The sequence below is a fragment of the Drosophila rhopaloa genome, unplaced genomic scaffold, assembly GCF_018152115.1.
Source record: "Drosophila rhopaloa isolate 14029-0021.01 unplaced genomic scaffold, ASM1815211v1 contig_155, whole genome shotgun sequence".
Classification (NCBI taxonomy): domain Eukaryota; kingdom Metazoa; phylum Arthropoda; class Insecta; order Diptera; family Drosophilidae; genus Drosophila; species Drosophila rhopaloa.
This window is the reverse complement of record NW_025335034.1, coordinates 7,866,497-7,882,632: the sequence shown is the minus strand read 5'-3', so window position 1 is coordinate 7,882,632 and position 16,136 is coordinate 7,866,497. Positions and strand designations below refer to the sequence as shown.

Sequence of the window (16,136 nt, the reverse complement as noted above, 5' to 3'; positions counted from 1 at the left end):
ATTTAATCAAAGTGAATTACAAATGCCACCAGACAATGACAGTGGCAACTTGGCAAATGACGATGGAGACGACGCCTTCTACGCCCCGTCCTTATCAATTTGAAAGTGTTATATATAACACCAGGACTAGCGCCAGGATAATGTTTCATTGTTGGCTGGGAATCGCGGGAGCGAAGGAGTCGGGGCGTTGTAGCTTGTAATTTGCGTTAGCGAGATCAAAAAGCATTCAGTTAATAATAAGACCAGCAGTCCATTATTTAGCCATTGATGGGACCCGAGCACTTGCCGACTCCCTCCGTTATAGAAATACCACTGCCTTCAAAAAAAGTTAATTTATTTCCTTTTCCCAGCTCCTTCCAGAGTACCCAAAAATAATGTATACAGAGAAAGAAGGAAAGCTAACTTTATGGTTTGCACCTTTTTCCTTGAACAGGAAAAGTACGTTTAAACTTCCCTTACCTTTGCTCTGAAGGGGCTTCCTTCCTTAACCCAATCTCAGTCCCCGGGCGACAGTTTAATAATTACTCATTTTGCTTTTTTAACCAAATTACTTTGTGAGAAATGGCAAAGTTGAATGCCAAACGGTTCGCATTTTCTATATAAACCTTTCTGATTTTAATTTTAGTAGCTTGTGGCTTGTTCATTTACCCTTTTTTTAGGGCTTGATAAGATTTTCAATTGTTTTTCAAGTTTTCCATTTTTTTGATAAATATCGTATTTAATTAAAAAGACTCGACCCCTCTGAACCGTTTCTAGGAATCATTTTAATCATAAGCACAGTTACAAAAAATGTTAGTATTTGTGGCTTCAATATGATGTGTAAAATGTAAGATACATTCTCTTTTTTATATATTTATATCCTAATTGTTAAGGGGACACTCATTTTGAATAATAAAAGTGAATAAAAATAATACCTGGAACGTGGCAAATTGAACTAGACTTTTCCACAAAAACATCACAAAGTAAACAGAAAACCATTTTTCCCCTGACACCACCCACTCCCAATTTAAATCCCCGACGAGGCACGCATAATTTTTGACGCATAGAAATTTGTCTGCAATTCAAATTCAAAATAGTTCAGTCACACAAGTGTATGAAAAATCCCTATGGGTGCAATAAGGAGAATGGATAAAAAGCGTAAGAAGACCCAAGACATGAAACTTTCCAGCCGGACCCAAGAAAAAATATTTTTATGCACTGCGGTGGGTCGGTATCGTTTTATGGACTTTGATTTTATGACTACTGCATACTTGCCATGTGTTCTCGGGAGGAGGTGTGCCCTGGAAAAGCCTCCCACGCAGTTTCCCCACTTTCCTTTTTGGGCTGACAGCTGCTGAGGCACTTTCAATTAACCCTTTTGACATTGAATTCACTTGATACCGTCGGAGTGCTCTCGCTGGCTTAAATCGAGATTAGAATGCTGGAAATTTAAGACCACACCGCACTTCTCTTACCAACCGAAGCCCCCAGTATAATTTAATAAGCTCCTCCATGTAACCAACTCGCAGAGCTTGACTTCTCCTCCTTTTCCACATCTCTCGGCTTAAGCCTATAATTTACAATGTTTCGGCTCGTCTTGACTTGGCATCCCTGCCTTGTGTTCAGGAAAGGGAAAAAATTAACATTTCTCTGCCGTCGCTTACGATTTTCGGTAAGCATTTTTTAACTGGAAATTAAAGTGCGCGCAAGTGTAATTAAGTAGCTGCTCAAGTTATACAAGCAATCCCTTTCTTGCCCATTTTTCAGCAGGCCATTCGACTGTAAATGGGTTAAACTCTTGGGATTTATGACAATTTTTTAATTAGTTGACGCTGCCGTCCATTGCCCTTCGCTTTTAAACTTATTAATCAAAATCGTTTAGGCGTAAAGAAAGTATTTCCTATGCTATGCTGGATTTTCTCTCACTTATTTTGCAATGCATATGCAAATGTAATAACTTTTAGGTGTTCTTTGGAAATATTCAGGGAAAAAGTTAGAGCGTTTTATATTCATTTCAGTGGTTCAAAGTTTGTTTGAATTTTGAGGACTACAAATTAGTAGGCATTGATGGAAAATGTTTAAAAATCTTTGGGAAGCCGATAAAGTTCGCAAAATCAAGCGTAATTGTTTAAAAGTTTCCTAAATTGTCGAAAATCCATTAGTTCCCTGAGTTCAATGAAATGTCTAAAATTTGGTTTATTTATCTAATCAACTTAAAACAAAGGAAGCAAATATTTAAAAAATTATTGGAATTAATTTAAAGTTGTTATTAGTTTGATGGTTATAACCTTGTTAACCATAATCTATTTTCGGTTAGTAGTTCAAACTGGGCGAGTTTTGGGTTTTCTTAATTCCCTTTGTTGGTGATTACTCGAACGTGGCAACAAAAATATTAAAAGCTATACGTTAGTCGAGACTTCGGCTCTGGCAAAGAAATTGGTGATTATGGAATAGATTTAAAATGATTTGCTCAGACAGTTTTTCATTGTAGGTCGTTTTTTGTTGATAGTTCTCAAGATTTTCGATTGGGCGCACCTATAGCTTGGAGCCATATGTCCCGATGGACTTGAGAGTGGAATTGTAGAGCTGGACCTTGTAGTCCAGAAATTAAGATGGAGATGCGAAAATGTGGCAATAAAGCGTATAATTGTCGGCAAAGAGTTAAAGCTGATAGAAATCACAGAGCACACCTAGGCAGAAATGATCGTTGCTTTCGTAATGCTGGAAAGGGAATTGGTTCTCCTTCATGCTCAAATAGATTCACCTTCCGGTTAAATTAATATCAATCAGCAGAAGCAAAATAGCATCTCAGTTACCAAGTTAAAAAAACTCCTGAGTCAAACCAAGCATCAACAAAAAAATCAACTTAGGCTAAAAAAGGGGAGCTACTGCTAGTTTCTGCTTTAAAGAAAAGTAGAATTGTATAAACTATGAATACATAAATAAATATAATGCATCCGAAAAATTAAGTTAAGTTAAAAAAAAAGCATACTAAAATAAAAAGTACAACAGGATTCATATAAAACTAATTAAATTAGGCTTGGGACAAGAAGTCGTGGATAGAGAGCGATGGCAAACACTTCTGCTCCAACTGTACAGAAGGTGTATATAAAATAACATATAAAAAAGTTTGTCTAATCCATAATTCGAAACTTTTTTTACACCAAACTATCAAAACTCGTCCCCAAAAACCTGGACAATTTATGTAAATATACTGCAAAATGAGCAAATTAAGTTTTTAATAGATGAACAGGAAAAAATTATTCAATAAGTAGACTTTAGATTGTGCGTCTGCTTTCAGCGTTAGCAATATAAAAGGCAGACTCATTAAACTAAGTCTACTCCGGAATGATAAACAATTTAAGCTTTTAGATAATGAACCAAGAGTATAGACAAAGACTTAGCAAGAGTTTACAAAATTATTTAATAAAGGTTATGCCATTTAATTAGCATATATGGATATCCTCAAATTCCTACAACTATGGTATTTATCCATTTTGCAATCGTTTACTCAATTACAAGAAAACGTCAGGCTTGTATAGTGACTTATTGCTGGCCCAGACTGGTGAGCATCGATTAAGGGCATTTTGGTTTGTTTTTGGCTTATGTTGGTGATATTCTCATGCACAAATTTTATCTCACATACACTTGTCGAAGCCGAAATGAAAGGGAATATCAATAAAAGGAAGAACGAATGATAGTAAGACCATTTAACATAAATCAAAATTTACTCCAAATTACAACATTATTTTAAAAGCTAATCAAAAGCTTTTAAAAATAATGGAAAATGTTATATTCTGTCCTTCCCTATACTAGAAACCGTCTGAAACTAACTTATAAGAAATATATTTTTAAGTTAAGAAGTAAAATAAAAATATAGATACTACAAAGTGGTATATATTCATTCACACCAAAAATTTTGTAATGCTTTCAAACGTTTAAAAATAATTATTCTAATAAGTATATGTATAGTCATATTAGAGTGTTATGCGATGCGTTAACAGCTAGAACTTGTGCAAGCAGTTCAAGCAGTTCATGTTAGCTGCGCGCGCAGCTTTAATTTAAATGTTAACATGATTGCTCAAAAATTAATACAAATTTTACCCGAGCTTACTATGAAACCCATTACGGTGGCAATTGCATGACCTATAACCCTGATCGTTAATGAGAATTTGCAGGTTTTAGCCCGCTCGCTGTTGACATAAAGTCCGACTTAATAATGCTTACGAGAGCACATAGAGCATCATTAAAAAGCAATTACACAGAAGACACGAAACAGCTGTCTGGGGCAAGCAGTCGGCTTATCAGTCGTGATATTCTGCTTCTATATTCTCCGCCATATGTTTCGGTGCAACTCATATTGCGATAAGCGTCTGTCGCGATTAACGCCGCAACTGAATTGGGGCTGCTGTGGGTTTTGCTGGCAGTCGAACTGATAGATCGGATCGTACGGTTCTCAGTGCTCGGTTCAGTTGTTCCACGTATATATCGCGACCTGCGGAAGTGTTGCGATCATTGCCGTCCTCGCACAGGATTGTATCGCTCGCCCTGAGCCTTCTTTTTGCTAAGTAGTAGTAGTGACACCATCCGGGATCGCGAGCCATGGAGATCCGAGTGGGAGTGGGCGATCTGCTGAAGATGGGCACCAAGTAGGTTACTAATGGGCAGTTACAGTAAAAGCTTTGACGGAAGGCCTTATATTTCAGTTGTACTTGATTAAATCAAGTAAACAAGTGAGAACGGAGTTTAATCAAAACAATCGATAAGGTTTATTGAACCTCGAAATAATCACAAATAGTTGACTGTTAAGTGCAGATTACTGTTGTAGTTCAAGTGAATTAAATATATTATCGGACAGTCCTTGAATCACTGAACTTTATTAATGGCTTATTCATATGTACATATTTGTGTATTACGAAAATTGCCTTTACCTTTTTACATCCCATATATGATTGTCATTAAAACATTTAAAAATCACATCTTATTTTGCCCTTATTTTCTTTACTTGAAAAATAGCTAAAAAAAATGTATATTTAAATATATAATTCTCATTTAATAAATTAGTAGGGAGTATCCAAATTCATATATGTACATGCGATAACATTGTCTTTAAATGTTCGTAAATATAACTGTCAGTTAAAGGTGTTTTTACTGTACTTGATCGATTGAAATGCCTCTCTAAGCGATAAGATATGAAACGCTTCAACTAAATCTCTTTTTCTCTTAACAATCTTAACCCATGTCATACAAAACTACGAGATCAAATATCAAAAATTTTAACTAAAAATAAAAATGTTTTAAATTAAAATTAGATAGCTATAGCTATTAGATTACTCGAGGTCATACGTTGGTTATATTTTAATTTCTTCTATAACACAACGTTTTTTCCACTTAACTTTCATCACACTTGCACTCACTGGGGAGTGACCCCGACTATAATAGCACTAGTTAGCTTCACAAATTATAATGATTTCAAGAAATATTATTATTATTATTATTATTATTATATTATTATTATATTTGTAATTAACAAATATTTCATTTTGTGGAGGGTTTCCGTCTTATTGATAGAAACGTCTAACAAACAAGTCTTTGTTTATACCTTTAATTTTAAAATTAATTTGAATTTCCTTCTGCACAGACTCATCGGCCACAAGATCGTCCAGTACCGCCTGGCCACGAAGCAGACGAAGGTGGTCTGCACCAGGGACGGACAGGTGCGCGGCCTGCGCCGAAGGACGCTCTACGATGATGAGCTTTACTTCGCCTTCGAAGGGATCCCCTTCGCACAGCCGCCAGTGGGGGAGCTGCGCTTCCGGGCCCCCCAGCCACCACGCCCCTGGCTGGGGGTCAGGGACTGCACCTATCCGAGGGCCAAGCCCATGCAGAAGCACTTCGTCCTCAGCATTGTCGAGGGCAGCGAGGACTGCCTGTACCTGAACGTGTATGCCAAGCGACTGAGGTCGGACAAGCCGCTGCCCGTGATCGTGTGGATTTATGGCGGTGGATTCCAGGTCGGCGAGGCCGGTCGCGATTTCTACAGTCCAGACTACTTCATGCAGCAAGATGTGGTGGTTGTCACATTTAATTACAGAGTAGGCGCGTTGGGTAAGCTATTTATTTTCAAGATGTGCTGAATAACCGAACGGATATTACACACTCTTTTCACGTACGTGTTGCCAGAAATAGGGTCACTATACTAAAATATGGGGTTCGAAGCCCGTGGGAAAACGTTGATTTAAATCAAAGTTTGTTAGATTTAATAGATTTAAGATGGCACGAAGTAAAAATAATAACTGTACACCATATCATAGCATCTGCAGGGAAAAATTGAAAACCAAATACGTATAAACTATGGTTTAGATGTTGATGCAGGAGTATTTCGAAGAAGATCACTGAAGTTAGTGAAATGTACTGCTAAAATAAGAATTATTTAATTTCGATTTCATAATCGTAAAAACATTAATATGTAAATTTCTATTTTAACAAGATTTAAATCAAAACTGTTAAAACTCAAATACATTCGTATATGTATTAAATCTGTATAAATGTAGAAATTAATGTTGGCTAAGAGAACTCTCGGTTATTAAAAAAATGTGTACTTGATTGTTGACTAAGAGAACTCTCGGTTATTAAAAAAATGTTTACTTGATTTTTGATCGGCCGCCACCCTGTACTCTACTCACATTCGAGAAAGTCTATATCAAACAAATTATACGTTGCACTTTTTATGCCGTGCTAAGTTAAATGCACTCGGAAATAATTCACAGTCTGTATAGTTTAATTGCCCCCTTCTGCCATAAAATCATTAGCATTACTATTACTGTCGTTTTAGCTGTCATTAACTCGAAGAGAGAACAACACGGTAATTATTATTACCGTAGTGATCAATTAAAATAATGTATATGTTAGCTCATTCGATGCAACTGTAACAAACCAGAAAATATCTCTTTGAATAGTTTCGTTTTACTGATTTGAATAATTTAATTTTTTTATAGTAATAAACAATAATAGTATCTCAGCTGATACAATTTGTTTAAACCGTAATTATGCCCACAAAATTAATAAATATATATTTATTTGACTTTTCCAATAGTGAATATTTTAACTCAATCCTCCTTTCTATTGTAGGATTCCTCAGCCTCTCGGATCGTGATCTGGATGTGCCCGGAAATGCTGGCCTCAAGGACCAAGTAATGGCACTGCGCTGGATCAGCCAAAACATCGCCCAGTTCAACGGAGACCCCCAGAACATAACCCTGATGGGCGAGAGTGCGGGAGCAGCCTCCGTCCACGTGATGTTGACCACGGAGCAGACGCGAGGACTCTTCCACAAGGCCATCATGCAGTCGGGGTCCATGTACTGCGAGTGGGCCAACGAACCGAGTGGCAGGTGGGCCTACCGCCTGGCCTGCCAACTGGGGTACTCGGGGAGCGAGAACGAGAAGGAGGTGTTCCGATTCCTCCAGCGAGCCAGCGCCTCCGAAATGGCCGCCCAGGGAATCGCCCTCGTCTCTCAGGCAGAACGCCGGGAATACGTCCTGTTTCCCTTTACGCCCGTGGTGGAGCCTTACGTAACCGGGGACTGCGTCTTGCCCCGATCCCACCGAGAGATGCTGCCTGCGGCCTGGGGCAACGATCTGCCCCTAATCTTGGGGGGCAACTCCTTCGAGGGCCTCTTTTCCTACCAGTCCACCTTGCACGATGAGGAGCACATGCTGAGCGTCTTCGAGGCCTTGATTCCGCGGGAGATCCGGGAGAAGAGTTCTCGATCCCAACTGAAGGACATGCTGCGTCAGTTCAAGGTGGATAACTTTGAGGATGCCACTCGGGGGCGCATGGAATTTAATGAGTGTCTGCAAATACTGTCCGCAAAACACTTCTGGCATGGCATCCATCGCACTGTATTGGCCCGCCGCAGACACGCCCCCACTACGCCCACCTATCTGTACCGCTTCGATGTAGATTCGCCCCATTTCAATCACTTCCGGCTGGTGATGTGTGGAAAACACGTCCGCGGAGTCAGTCATGCCGATGACGTTTCTTACCTTTTCTATCACATCTTGGCCAACAAGCTGGAGAAGTCCTCAGTGGAGTACCAAACTATACAGAGATTGGTGGGCATGTGGGTGGCATTCGCCCGAAACGATAATCCCAATTGTCCGCAGATCAGTCCGACCACTTGGGAAGCTTTGGATGAAAAAGGTCCTCAGATGTGTCTCAACATTGGAAAACAACTGGAGTTTATTGTGTTACCGGAGTCAAGGCAGAATGGGATTTGGGATAGGCTTTACGATAAACACGACTTGTACTAGGTGGGGGTTGGATATTTTGTAAATAAATCGCACTTGGGTGGTGCCATTGATAAAACGTACCCCAAGAAAGTATTTAAAATTATTTTATTAAATTTTATAATTTAAAATAAATCATTTTATTTTACGAAAAATAAAAATATTGTTGCAGTTGGTGTTGCTACAGGTTGGCTCAAAATGAAAGAATCACTATAACAATAACTGGTTTGGGTGCTCCCATTAATTACAATGTGAAAAGCGTTTCGCCTTTATCAGGTGTTTTTCCATCGCTTTTGACTCTAACTTGACCCAAGCAGTGACTCGCCGATGTTTTTTGTGTATAGTGAGACATATAACTTAGCGAAAAAACTTATTTAAACTAAGAAACTTAAAATCGCAATAATAAATATTAAACTACAATTGTTGATAAAATTTACTAAAAAGGAACTATTTATAAAAGTAAAAGTTTAAAATTTAATAGCCAACGTTGAAACACTAGATAAGTTTTTATAGTAAGTTTACAGTAAGTTAAAGTATGCTTAGCAACAAATAAATGAATTTGCCAAATGATGTGGAAGAATGTGCAATAAATATATATATATGTACAGGAAGTTGGCTTACAGTTAGATACAGTAACCGAAACATTAAATGAAACTACAGACAAATTCAAGTACAAGGTAACACGAAGAGAAAGCAATAGCGAAATAATTTTGCAACCGATTTGTATATATTGATTGGTTGATTCAACAAAACAAAATGTAGTAAAGTAATTAAAATTTTAGTTAATTTCCATTTTATTCCCTTGCAGAGGGTATTATAATTGCAGTCAAAAGTTTGCAACGCAGTGAAGGAGACATCTCCGACCCTATAAAGTATATATATTCTTGATCAGGATCACCTCCTGAGTTGATATAGCCATGTCCGTCTGTCCGTCTGTCTGTTTCTACGCAAGCTAGTCTCTCAGTTTTAAAGATATCGAATTGAAACTTTGCACACACCCTTCTTTCCCTTGCACGCAGTATATAAGTCGGAACGGACGGGATCGGCCGACTATATCCTATAGCTGCCATACAACTGATTGATCGGAAATGCCATAACTTTAGTGTTTGTAAAGTTAGGAAGTTGGGATTTTCTATGGGTTTTATATTTGGCCAATTAATCCGACCTACTAAATTTCATAAGGATCGGCCGACTATGATTGATCGGAAATGCCATAACTTTAGTGTTTGTAAAGTTAGGAAGTTGGGATTTTTTATGGGTTTTTTTTTGGCCAAGCTACCATAGAAACGATGACCAAATGCAGCGCAAAATCGACCTAGCCTCATTGTTTTTAGTAATGTACGCATAAATATCGAAGTGTAGTCGTTTTGTAATAACTGCAAGGGTATATAAACTTGGGCTTGACGAAGTTTGCTTCCCTTCTTGTTGTAAATTTATTTATTTATTGTCTTTTATGCCAGTGCTACAAGGTTTAACTTATTTTTCACGCACGAGTCACATATTTTTAACTAAGGTTCTGACTAGCCAATTTTGGTCTCTAAAAACTTGTTTTACCACAAATAAAGTGTTATTCGGCTTTCCCACACATATTAAATGTATTGGTTTGGTTACAAAATTGCTAGAGGAAGCCGCCACCATGAATTGCACCTTCAAAAATAATCGCATAAAGCGAAATTAATTGTATTACTTCTAAGATGGAACTTTAACAACGCTAAAAAATGTAATTTTACTCTTTGACAATTTGTTTTTAATTTTGTCTCTAAACAAACCAATAACTTATATGGAAAAGTCGAAGAACGTTTTGTTACTAGTAAAATAAATTTACCAGGAAGTTAAGCCGCACCAAAAAATACAACTTTCGTTTGAAGGGCATTTAACGAAATAATAAATAACGAAATAAATAATAATTAATTCACCGGCATAATTTTTTGTCATTAAAAAAATTATAAAGCTTTCTGTCCAGATAAGCACTAAGCAAAAACATTTTATTTATAGAATAAATACAATTAATGTCCAAATCTCTTATCTCTTATTTCTATTAATAGATTCGGTAATGAAAAATAACAATGACCTATAAACAATTCATAAATACATTCATTCTTTATTTTAGTTTTTTTTGAATACATACAGACTTTAGCCGTAAACAATAACATTTTGGTATCAAATAATGCAATTATTATGGATGAAACGGGCATTTAAAAAATGTAGCAAAGAAAGAAATTTTTGTAAGCATTCTTAAGGAATAAATTGCTATTTAAAAACTATTGTAAGAGCTATACATGAACTATCCAGAATAAACACAAATAAAAAAAATTTAAGGACTAGAAGAGAGCCCCGCTGGAATAGAATGAGTCCCACACGGCCAAGGACTTGGCCTCCGGCAATTCTCGCATTTCCAATTCATAGCTGATGTTGAAGCACCTTTCCACGTCGTGTTCCAACAGCCGGACTTGCTCCCATTTGGCAGATCCCAGTTCCGGACAGTTTGGATTGCCACTGCATGCAAACGATGTCCACATGCCCACCATCCTCTCTATGGTCTTGTACTCCTTGGACGACTTCTCCAGTTTTGTGGCAATTATGTTGTAAAAGAGATACGACAGTTCGTCCGCATGGGCCACTCCGCGGATGCGGTTGCCGCAGACCAATCCCCGGAATTGATTAAAGTGCGGGGAGTCGAAGTCGAAGCGGTATAGATAGGTGGGTGTGTCGGGGGCGTAGGTCTGACGGGCGAGAACCAGGCGATGCATGTCGTGCCAAATTTGGCGGTGGGAAAAAATATTTAGAGCCTCAAAAGTCTCCATCGATTCCTGCATCTCGTTGTTGAAGTAGAGTTTCTTGAGTCGTTGAACCAGTAGATCCTGCTCCTCCAGACTGACCTGCTTAACTTCCCTCGGCAGGATGTTGTGGAAGTTCTTCAGGCACCAAGGATCACTCCTCACCAATTGGTAGGAAAACAAGCCCTCAAAGGAATTTCCACCCATAATAACTGGTATATCGTTGCCCCAGGCCTCGGATAACAGATCCTTATGCCTCCTGGGCACCACGCAATGCTCGGTCTCATAGGGCTCCACCACCGGTCCGAATGCGAAGAGCAGGAAGCTCCGAATCTCATCCTGGGTGATTACGTCCTGATCTATGGCTGCTATCTGACGAGCGGATGCCTTGCTTAGAAAGCCTAGTACATCCGCATCCCTTTCGCCGCCCTTGTAGCCCAAGTTCTTCGCCAGCCGGAAGGCCCAATTGTGATCTGGACTTTCCACCCACTCGCTTAGGGCACATCCCGATTGCAGGATTGCCTTGTGGAAGAGGCCCCGCGTTTGTTCGGTGGTCATCATCACATGGACGGAAGCCGACCCTGCACTTTCACCCATCAATGTGATGTTGTTGGGGTCGCCGTTGAAGTGGGCGATGTTCTGGCTGATCCAGCGGAGGGCCATTACTTGGTCCTTGAGGCCAGCGTTTCCGGGAACATTTAAGTTTGGGTCTTTAAGACTGAGAAATCCTAGAAAGTGTATATGAAAAATTTAATTTTTGAAAATGTAACAACTAATTATTAGAGGTACCTCACAAAAATGCAATGAATTCTAAGAGCTTGAATTAAAATCTGAACAAATTTTAAGAGGATACTATAATTTGAATCACAAGGATGCAAAATATCTTTGCCATAATTATGTTTTTTTTGTTTTCTGATTTTGACGTAGGCCTGTGGAAAATAGTTAGAGTAATAAACTCTAATCTGTCTTCTTAATAATTACATTTGCATTACATGTTTTTAAAATGTTGACATTATTTTATTTGCTACATTTTTTTATACCCTTGCAGAGGGTATTATAATTTTGGTCAAAAGTGTGCAACGCAGTGAAGGAGACATCTCCGACCCTATAAAGTATATATATTCTTGATCAGGATCACCTCCTGAGTTGATATAGCCATGTCCGTCTGTCCGTCTGTCCATCTGTCCGTCTGTCTGTCCGTCTGTCCGTCTGTCTGTTTCTACGCAAACTAGTCTCTCAGTTTTAAAGCTATCGGATTAAAACTTTGCACACACCCTTCTTTCCTTTGCACGCAGTATATAAGTCGGAACGGATGGGATCGGCCGACTATATCCTATAGCTGCCATATAACTGATTGATCGGAAATGCCATAACTTTCGTGTTTGTAAAGTTAGGAAGTTGGGATTTTCTATGGGTTTTATATTTAGCCAATCAATCCGACCTACCAAATTTCATAAGGATCGGCCGACTATATCCTATAGCTGCCATATAACTGATTGATCGGAAATGCCATAACTTTGGTGTTTGTAAAGTTAGAAAGTTGGGATTTTCTATGGGTTTTATATATGGCCAATCAATCCGACCTACCAAATTTCATAAGGATCGGCCGACTATATCCTATAGCTGCCATATAACTGAACGATTGGAAATGCCATAACTTTGTTGTTGTTAAAGTTAGGAAGTTCGGATTTTTTATGAGTATTAAGAATGCATCATATGAATAATTTTGGAGAATATAATTTATAGAGTATTCTGCAAGGGTATATCAACTTCGGCTCCGCCCGAAGTTAGCTTTCCTTTCTTGTTCTTTTCTAAAGGAGCGGCTGGTAAATGAATTTCTTTTTGATTACATTTCCGGGTTCATGTTTCTGTATTGGGAATAATTGTACTCTTAAAATCCAATTTAGTGCTGTTATGTAAAAGTGCTATGTACTAAATCTAATAATGGATTAGATTGCTCTCAAAGCTGATAAAGAATAAATGCACGAGCTTAACTACACGTTTTGTTGTTAAAATTGCTTCCTACTACCGATTATATACATTTAAATAAGTAACAACTTACAACAAGTACACTTTTTCATCTCATCGTTGTATTATAAATATGGACGGTTTCCTTATTCCCTCGCCAATTAGGTCAAAGTATTTTGAATCAGTAGAAGCACAAGAACTTACCTAGTGCTGCCAACCTGTAGTTGATAGAGACGAACACCACCTGTTTCTTCATAAAGTAATCCGGACTGTAAACATCCCTGGAGGCCTCGCCCTTCTGGAAACCACCTCCATATATCCACACGATTACGGGCAGCGGCTTTTCCGACTTCAGGGTTTTCACATAAACATTTAGGTGCAGACAATCCTCACTGCCTTCCACGATCCCCAGGAGCATGTTCCTCTGCATGGGCTTCGATCGCCAAGTGGTGCAGTTGAGCACTCCCTGCCAGGGTTCCGGTGGCTGAGGAGCCCTGAATCGGAGCTCACCCACCGGCGGCTTGGCATAGGGTATGCCCTCGAAGGAGAAGTAAGGTTCCTCGTCGTACACCGTCTTCCGTTGGAGTCCCCGAACCTGCCCGAACTTGGTGTCCAGTGTCACGGTGTGCCCTGTGGACAGGCGGTACTGCTGAACCTTGTGGCCCACCAACCTGTGGGAAAAGTTGGGTGAGATCGGGGGTTATCGAGACTGTCTGTCCCGCGCCGTAAGCGATAAGGAGTGATAACCGCAGGCAGTGGGTCGCTGAAGGTCCGAAGGTGACCTCAGCCATACACTTTAGTCATTATGTACTCACTGGGCGCCCATCTTAAATAACTTCGGCCACCCCACTTGCACTTCCATAATTGTATAGTGGTTTTTAAATGAATGTGGTTTAAATTTTATGTGGTTATAGTTATATCTATTTTTTATTTGAAAATCTATTGGATCGTCGGGTCTTTGGATCGATCGAAGTTTGCTGAGCGACTGATCGCTGATGTTTGGCAGCAGTACCTGGAATCATCAGAGATACCGACAGCACAATTCATATACGTAGACTTCGTTCCTTATCCGTAATCGCGCACGACAACGGATGTGCAAATAATACACTTCCTGAATTTCGAAGAATTCCAGTCCCCATTTATTCAAAAACTCGAGTTTATTAGTGTTGTATCCTTGCATAACATTTCATTCAAATTAATGAAAAACAAAAGGATTAAGGAAAATTAAAACATTTAAAAAATCATTTTAAAAATTAATGAAAGTGTCTATGCGTTACCAACTCGCCTACGTAAATGTCATTTCTTATTTGTATTCAATTTATTTAATTTAAGAGGGCATTCAAATGAAATGATATTAAATTGTTCCTTTTACAGTGAATTTCAGTAAAATGTATAAGCTTAAGGGTGATAATCTATATTTTGTTAATAAATTGAAATTAATACCGTTTGAAATACAATGAAGATTCAAAAAAGTTGCCTTTAACATTATAAACGGAACTGTAATTTTAATTGCGCATTTATTACTTAGGAAAATGTGCACCCAAATGACTTCCAAATACGTTTTGCCAGTTTTTATACTCTTGCAGAGGGTATTATAATTTTGGTCAAAAGTGTGCAACGCAGTGAAGGAGACATCTCCGAACCAATAAAGTACATATGTATATTCTTGATCAGGGTCGCGTCGTGAGTTGATATAAGCATGTCCGTCTGTCTGTTTCTACGCGAACTAGTCACTCAGTTTTAAAGATATCGAATTGAAACTTTGCCCACACCCTTCTTTCCTTTGCACGCAGTATATAAGTCGGAACGGCCGGAATCGGCCGACTATATCCTATAGCTGCCATATAACTAAACGATCGGAAGTGCAATAACTTTGGTGTTTGTAAAGTTAGGATTTTCTATGGGTTTTATATTTGGCCAATTAATCCGACCTACCAAATTTCATAAGGATCGGCCGACTATATCCTATAGCCGCCATATAACTGATTGATCGGAAATGCCATAACTTTGATGTTTTTAAAGCTAGGAAGTTGGGATTTTTATAAGTATTAAGAATGCATCATATGAATAATTTTGGAGAATATAATTTACAGAATATTCTGCAAGGGTATTTCAACTTCGGCTTCGCCCGAAAATAGCTTTTCTTTCTTGTTTATATATTATATTTTATTAAAAATGTAGAAACAACAGTAAAACTATTTACACATATATAAATTTGAGATATTATTCAAAGTACAATATAAGCTTAAGATGGTGTAATAAAAGTGTTATATTACATAAAACTTACTGAAATAATTAATAATGAAAATAATATTAATTTTTTGCAGCCAAATAATATCCACACCGGAAGAGACAATTGTGCGTACCAACCAATACAAAACTATTCTGGAAATCGATAATTGTTCGGGAAAAACGACGCATACGAAGCGCTTGGCAATCCAGCAGATCGCCGCATTTGAAGCAACTTTTTAACGAGGCCACCCGCAGACTTACCAAACCCTAAAGCATGAAGAAGAGCTTGCGCAGCGCCGGTACTTTGAGAAATTATCGCCGACCAGTACAAAGCATCCTCAATGGAGAGCTTATCCAAATCTAAGCTCTTCGCTAGAATCAGTCACTTCGATTAGAAACTCCTCGGGTACCTGGGCCCGCAGCGACGAGGACAGAGCCGAAACGTTTGCTTTACACCTACGAAATGTATTTCAGCAAAACGCCGCCTCAAACTCTTTTGATCTACCGACGCTTCGCACTGAAATTGCAAGTGAGCCGATTGTGTTTCGAGCACTTGAAATTGTTAAAAAATTAAACAAAGAAGGAAAGCTAACTTCGGCCGGAGCCGAAGTTGATATACCCTTGCAGAATATTCTGTAAATTATATTCTCCAAAATTATTCATATGATGAATTCTTAATACTCATAAAAAATCCCAACTTCCTAACTTTAAAACAAGAGAGAACGCTATAGTCGAGTGCCTTGACTATTAGATACCCGTTACTCAGCTAAACAACTTTAGATTTTGCATTAACATAATGTGAATTAGAGTGACCTCAGGAAAAAAGGACAAAAAGTTCAAATTATCAATTTGAATTCGGCGATCTCTTCAGCTGGCAGCTTTACAGCAC

At 38.5% G+C, this 16,136-nt stretch overlaps 2 protein-coding genes across 2 annotated transcripts; one reads left to right on the top strand and one right to left on the bottom strand.

The window, feature by feature from the left end:
- Window positions 1–4,358: 4,358 nt before the first annotated feature.
- LOC108047941 (esterase B1) lies at window positions 4,359–8,353 on the top strand. Its single transcript, XM_017128369.2, has 3 exons — window positions 4,359–4,628; window positions 5,621–6,087; window positions 7,111–8,353. The coding sequence occupies exons 1-3, from the start codon at window positions 4,582–4,584 to the stop codon at window positions 8,292–8,294; spliced, it is 1,698 nt and encodes a 565-aa protein (XP_016983858.1). The 5' UTR covers window positions 4,359–4,581; the 3' UTR covers window positions 8,295–8,353.
- A 1,869-nt stretch (window positions 8,354–10,222) lies between these two features.
- On the bottom strand, window positions 10,223–14,241 carry LOC108045773 (esterase B1). The gene is made up of 3 exons (XM_017125191.2): window positions 13,831–14,241; window positions 13,220–13,686; window positions 10,223–11,775 (listed from the first exon to the last, which is right to left on the bottom strand). The coding sequence occupies exons 1-3, from the start codon at window positions 13,875–13,877 to the stop codon at window positions 10,592–10,594; spliced, it is 1,698 nt and encodes a 565-aa protein (XP_016980680.2). The 5' UTR covers window positions 13,878–14,241; the 3' UTR covers window positions 10,223–10,591.
- Between the last annotated feature and the right edge of the window lie 1,895 nt (window positions 14,242–16,136).

What these genes read in the sequence shown, in the direction of transcription:
- LOC108047941 (XM_017128369.2), top strand. Translation starts at nt 4,582, where the DNA reads ATGGAGATCCGAGTGGGAGTGGGCGATCTGCTGAAGATGGGCACCAA. An exon ending in CTGCTGAAGATGGGCACCAA is followed by an intron (nt 4,629 to 5,620) that starts GTAGGTTACTAA and finishes CCTTCTGCACAG; the next exon opens with ACTCATCGGCCACAAGATCG. An exon ending in TTACAGAGTAGGCGCGTTGG is followed by an intron (nt 6,088 to 7,110) that starts GTAAGCTATTTA and finishes TTTCTATTGTAG; the next exon opens with GATTCCTCAGCCTCTCGGAT.
- LOC108045773 (XM_017125191.2), bottom strand. Translation starts at nt 13,877, where the DNA reads ATGGAAGTGCAAGTGGGGTGGCCGAAGTTATTTAAGATGGGCGCCCA. An exon ending in TTATTTAAGATGGGCGCCCA is followed by an intron (nt 13,687 to 13,830) that starts GTGAGTACATAA and finishes CTTTTCCCACAG; the next exon opens with GTTGGTGGGCCACAAGGTTC. An exon ending in CTACAGGTTGGCAGCACTAG is followed by an intron (nt 11,776 to 13,219) that starts GTAAGTTCTTGT and finishes TACACTTTCTAG; the next exon opens with GATTTCTCAGTCTTAAAGAC.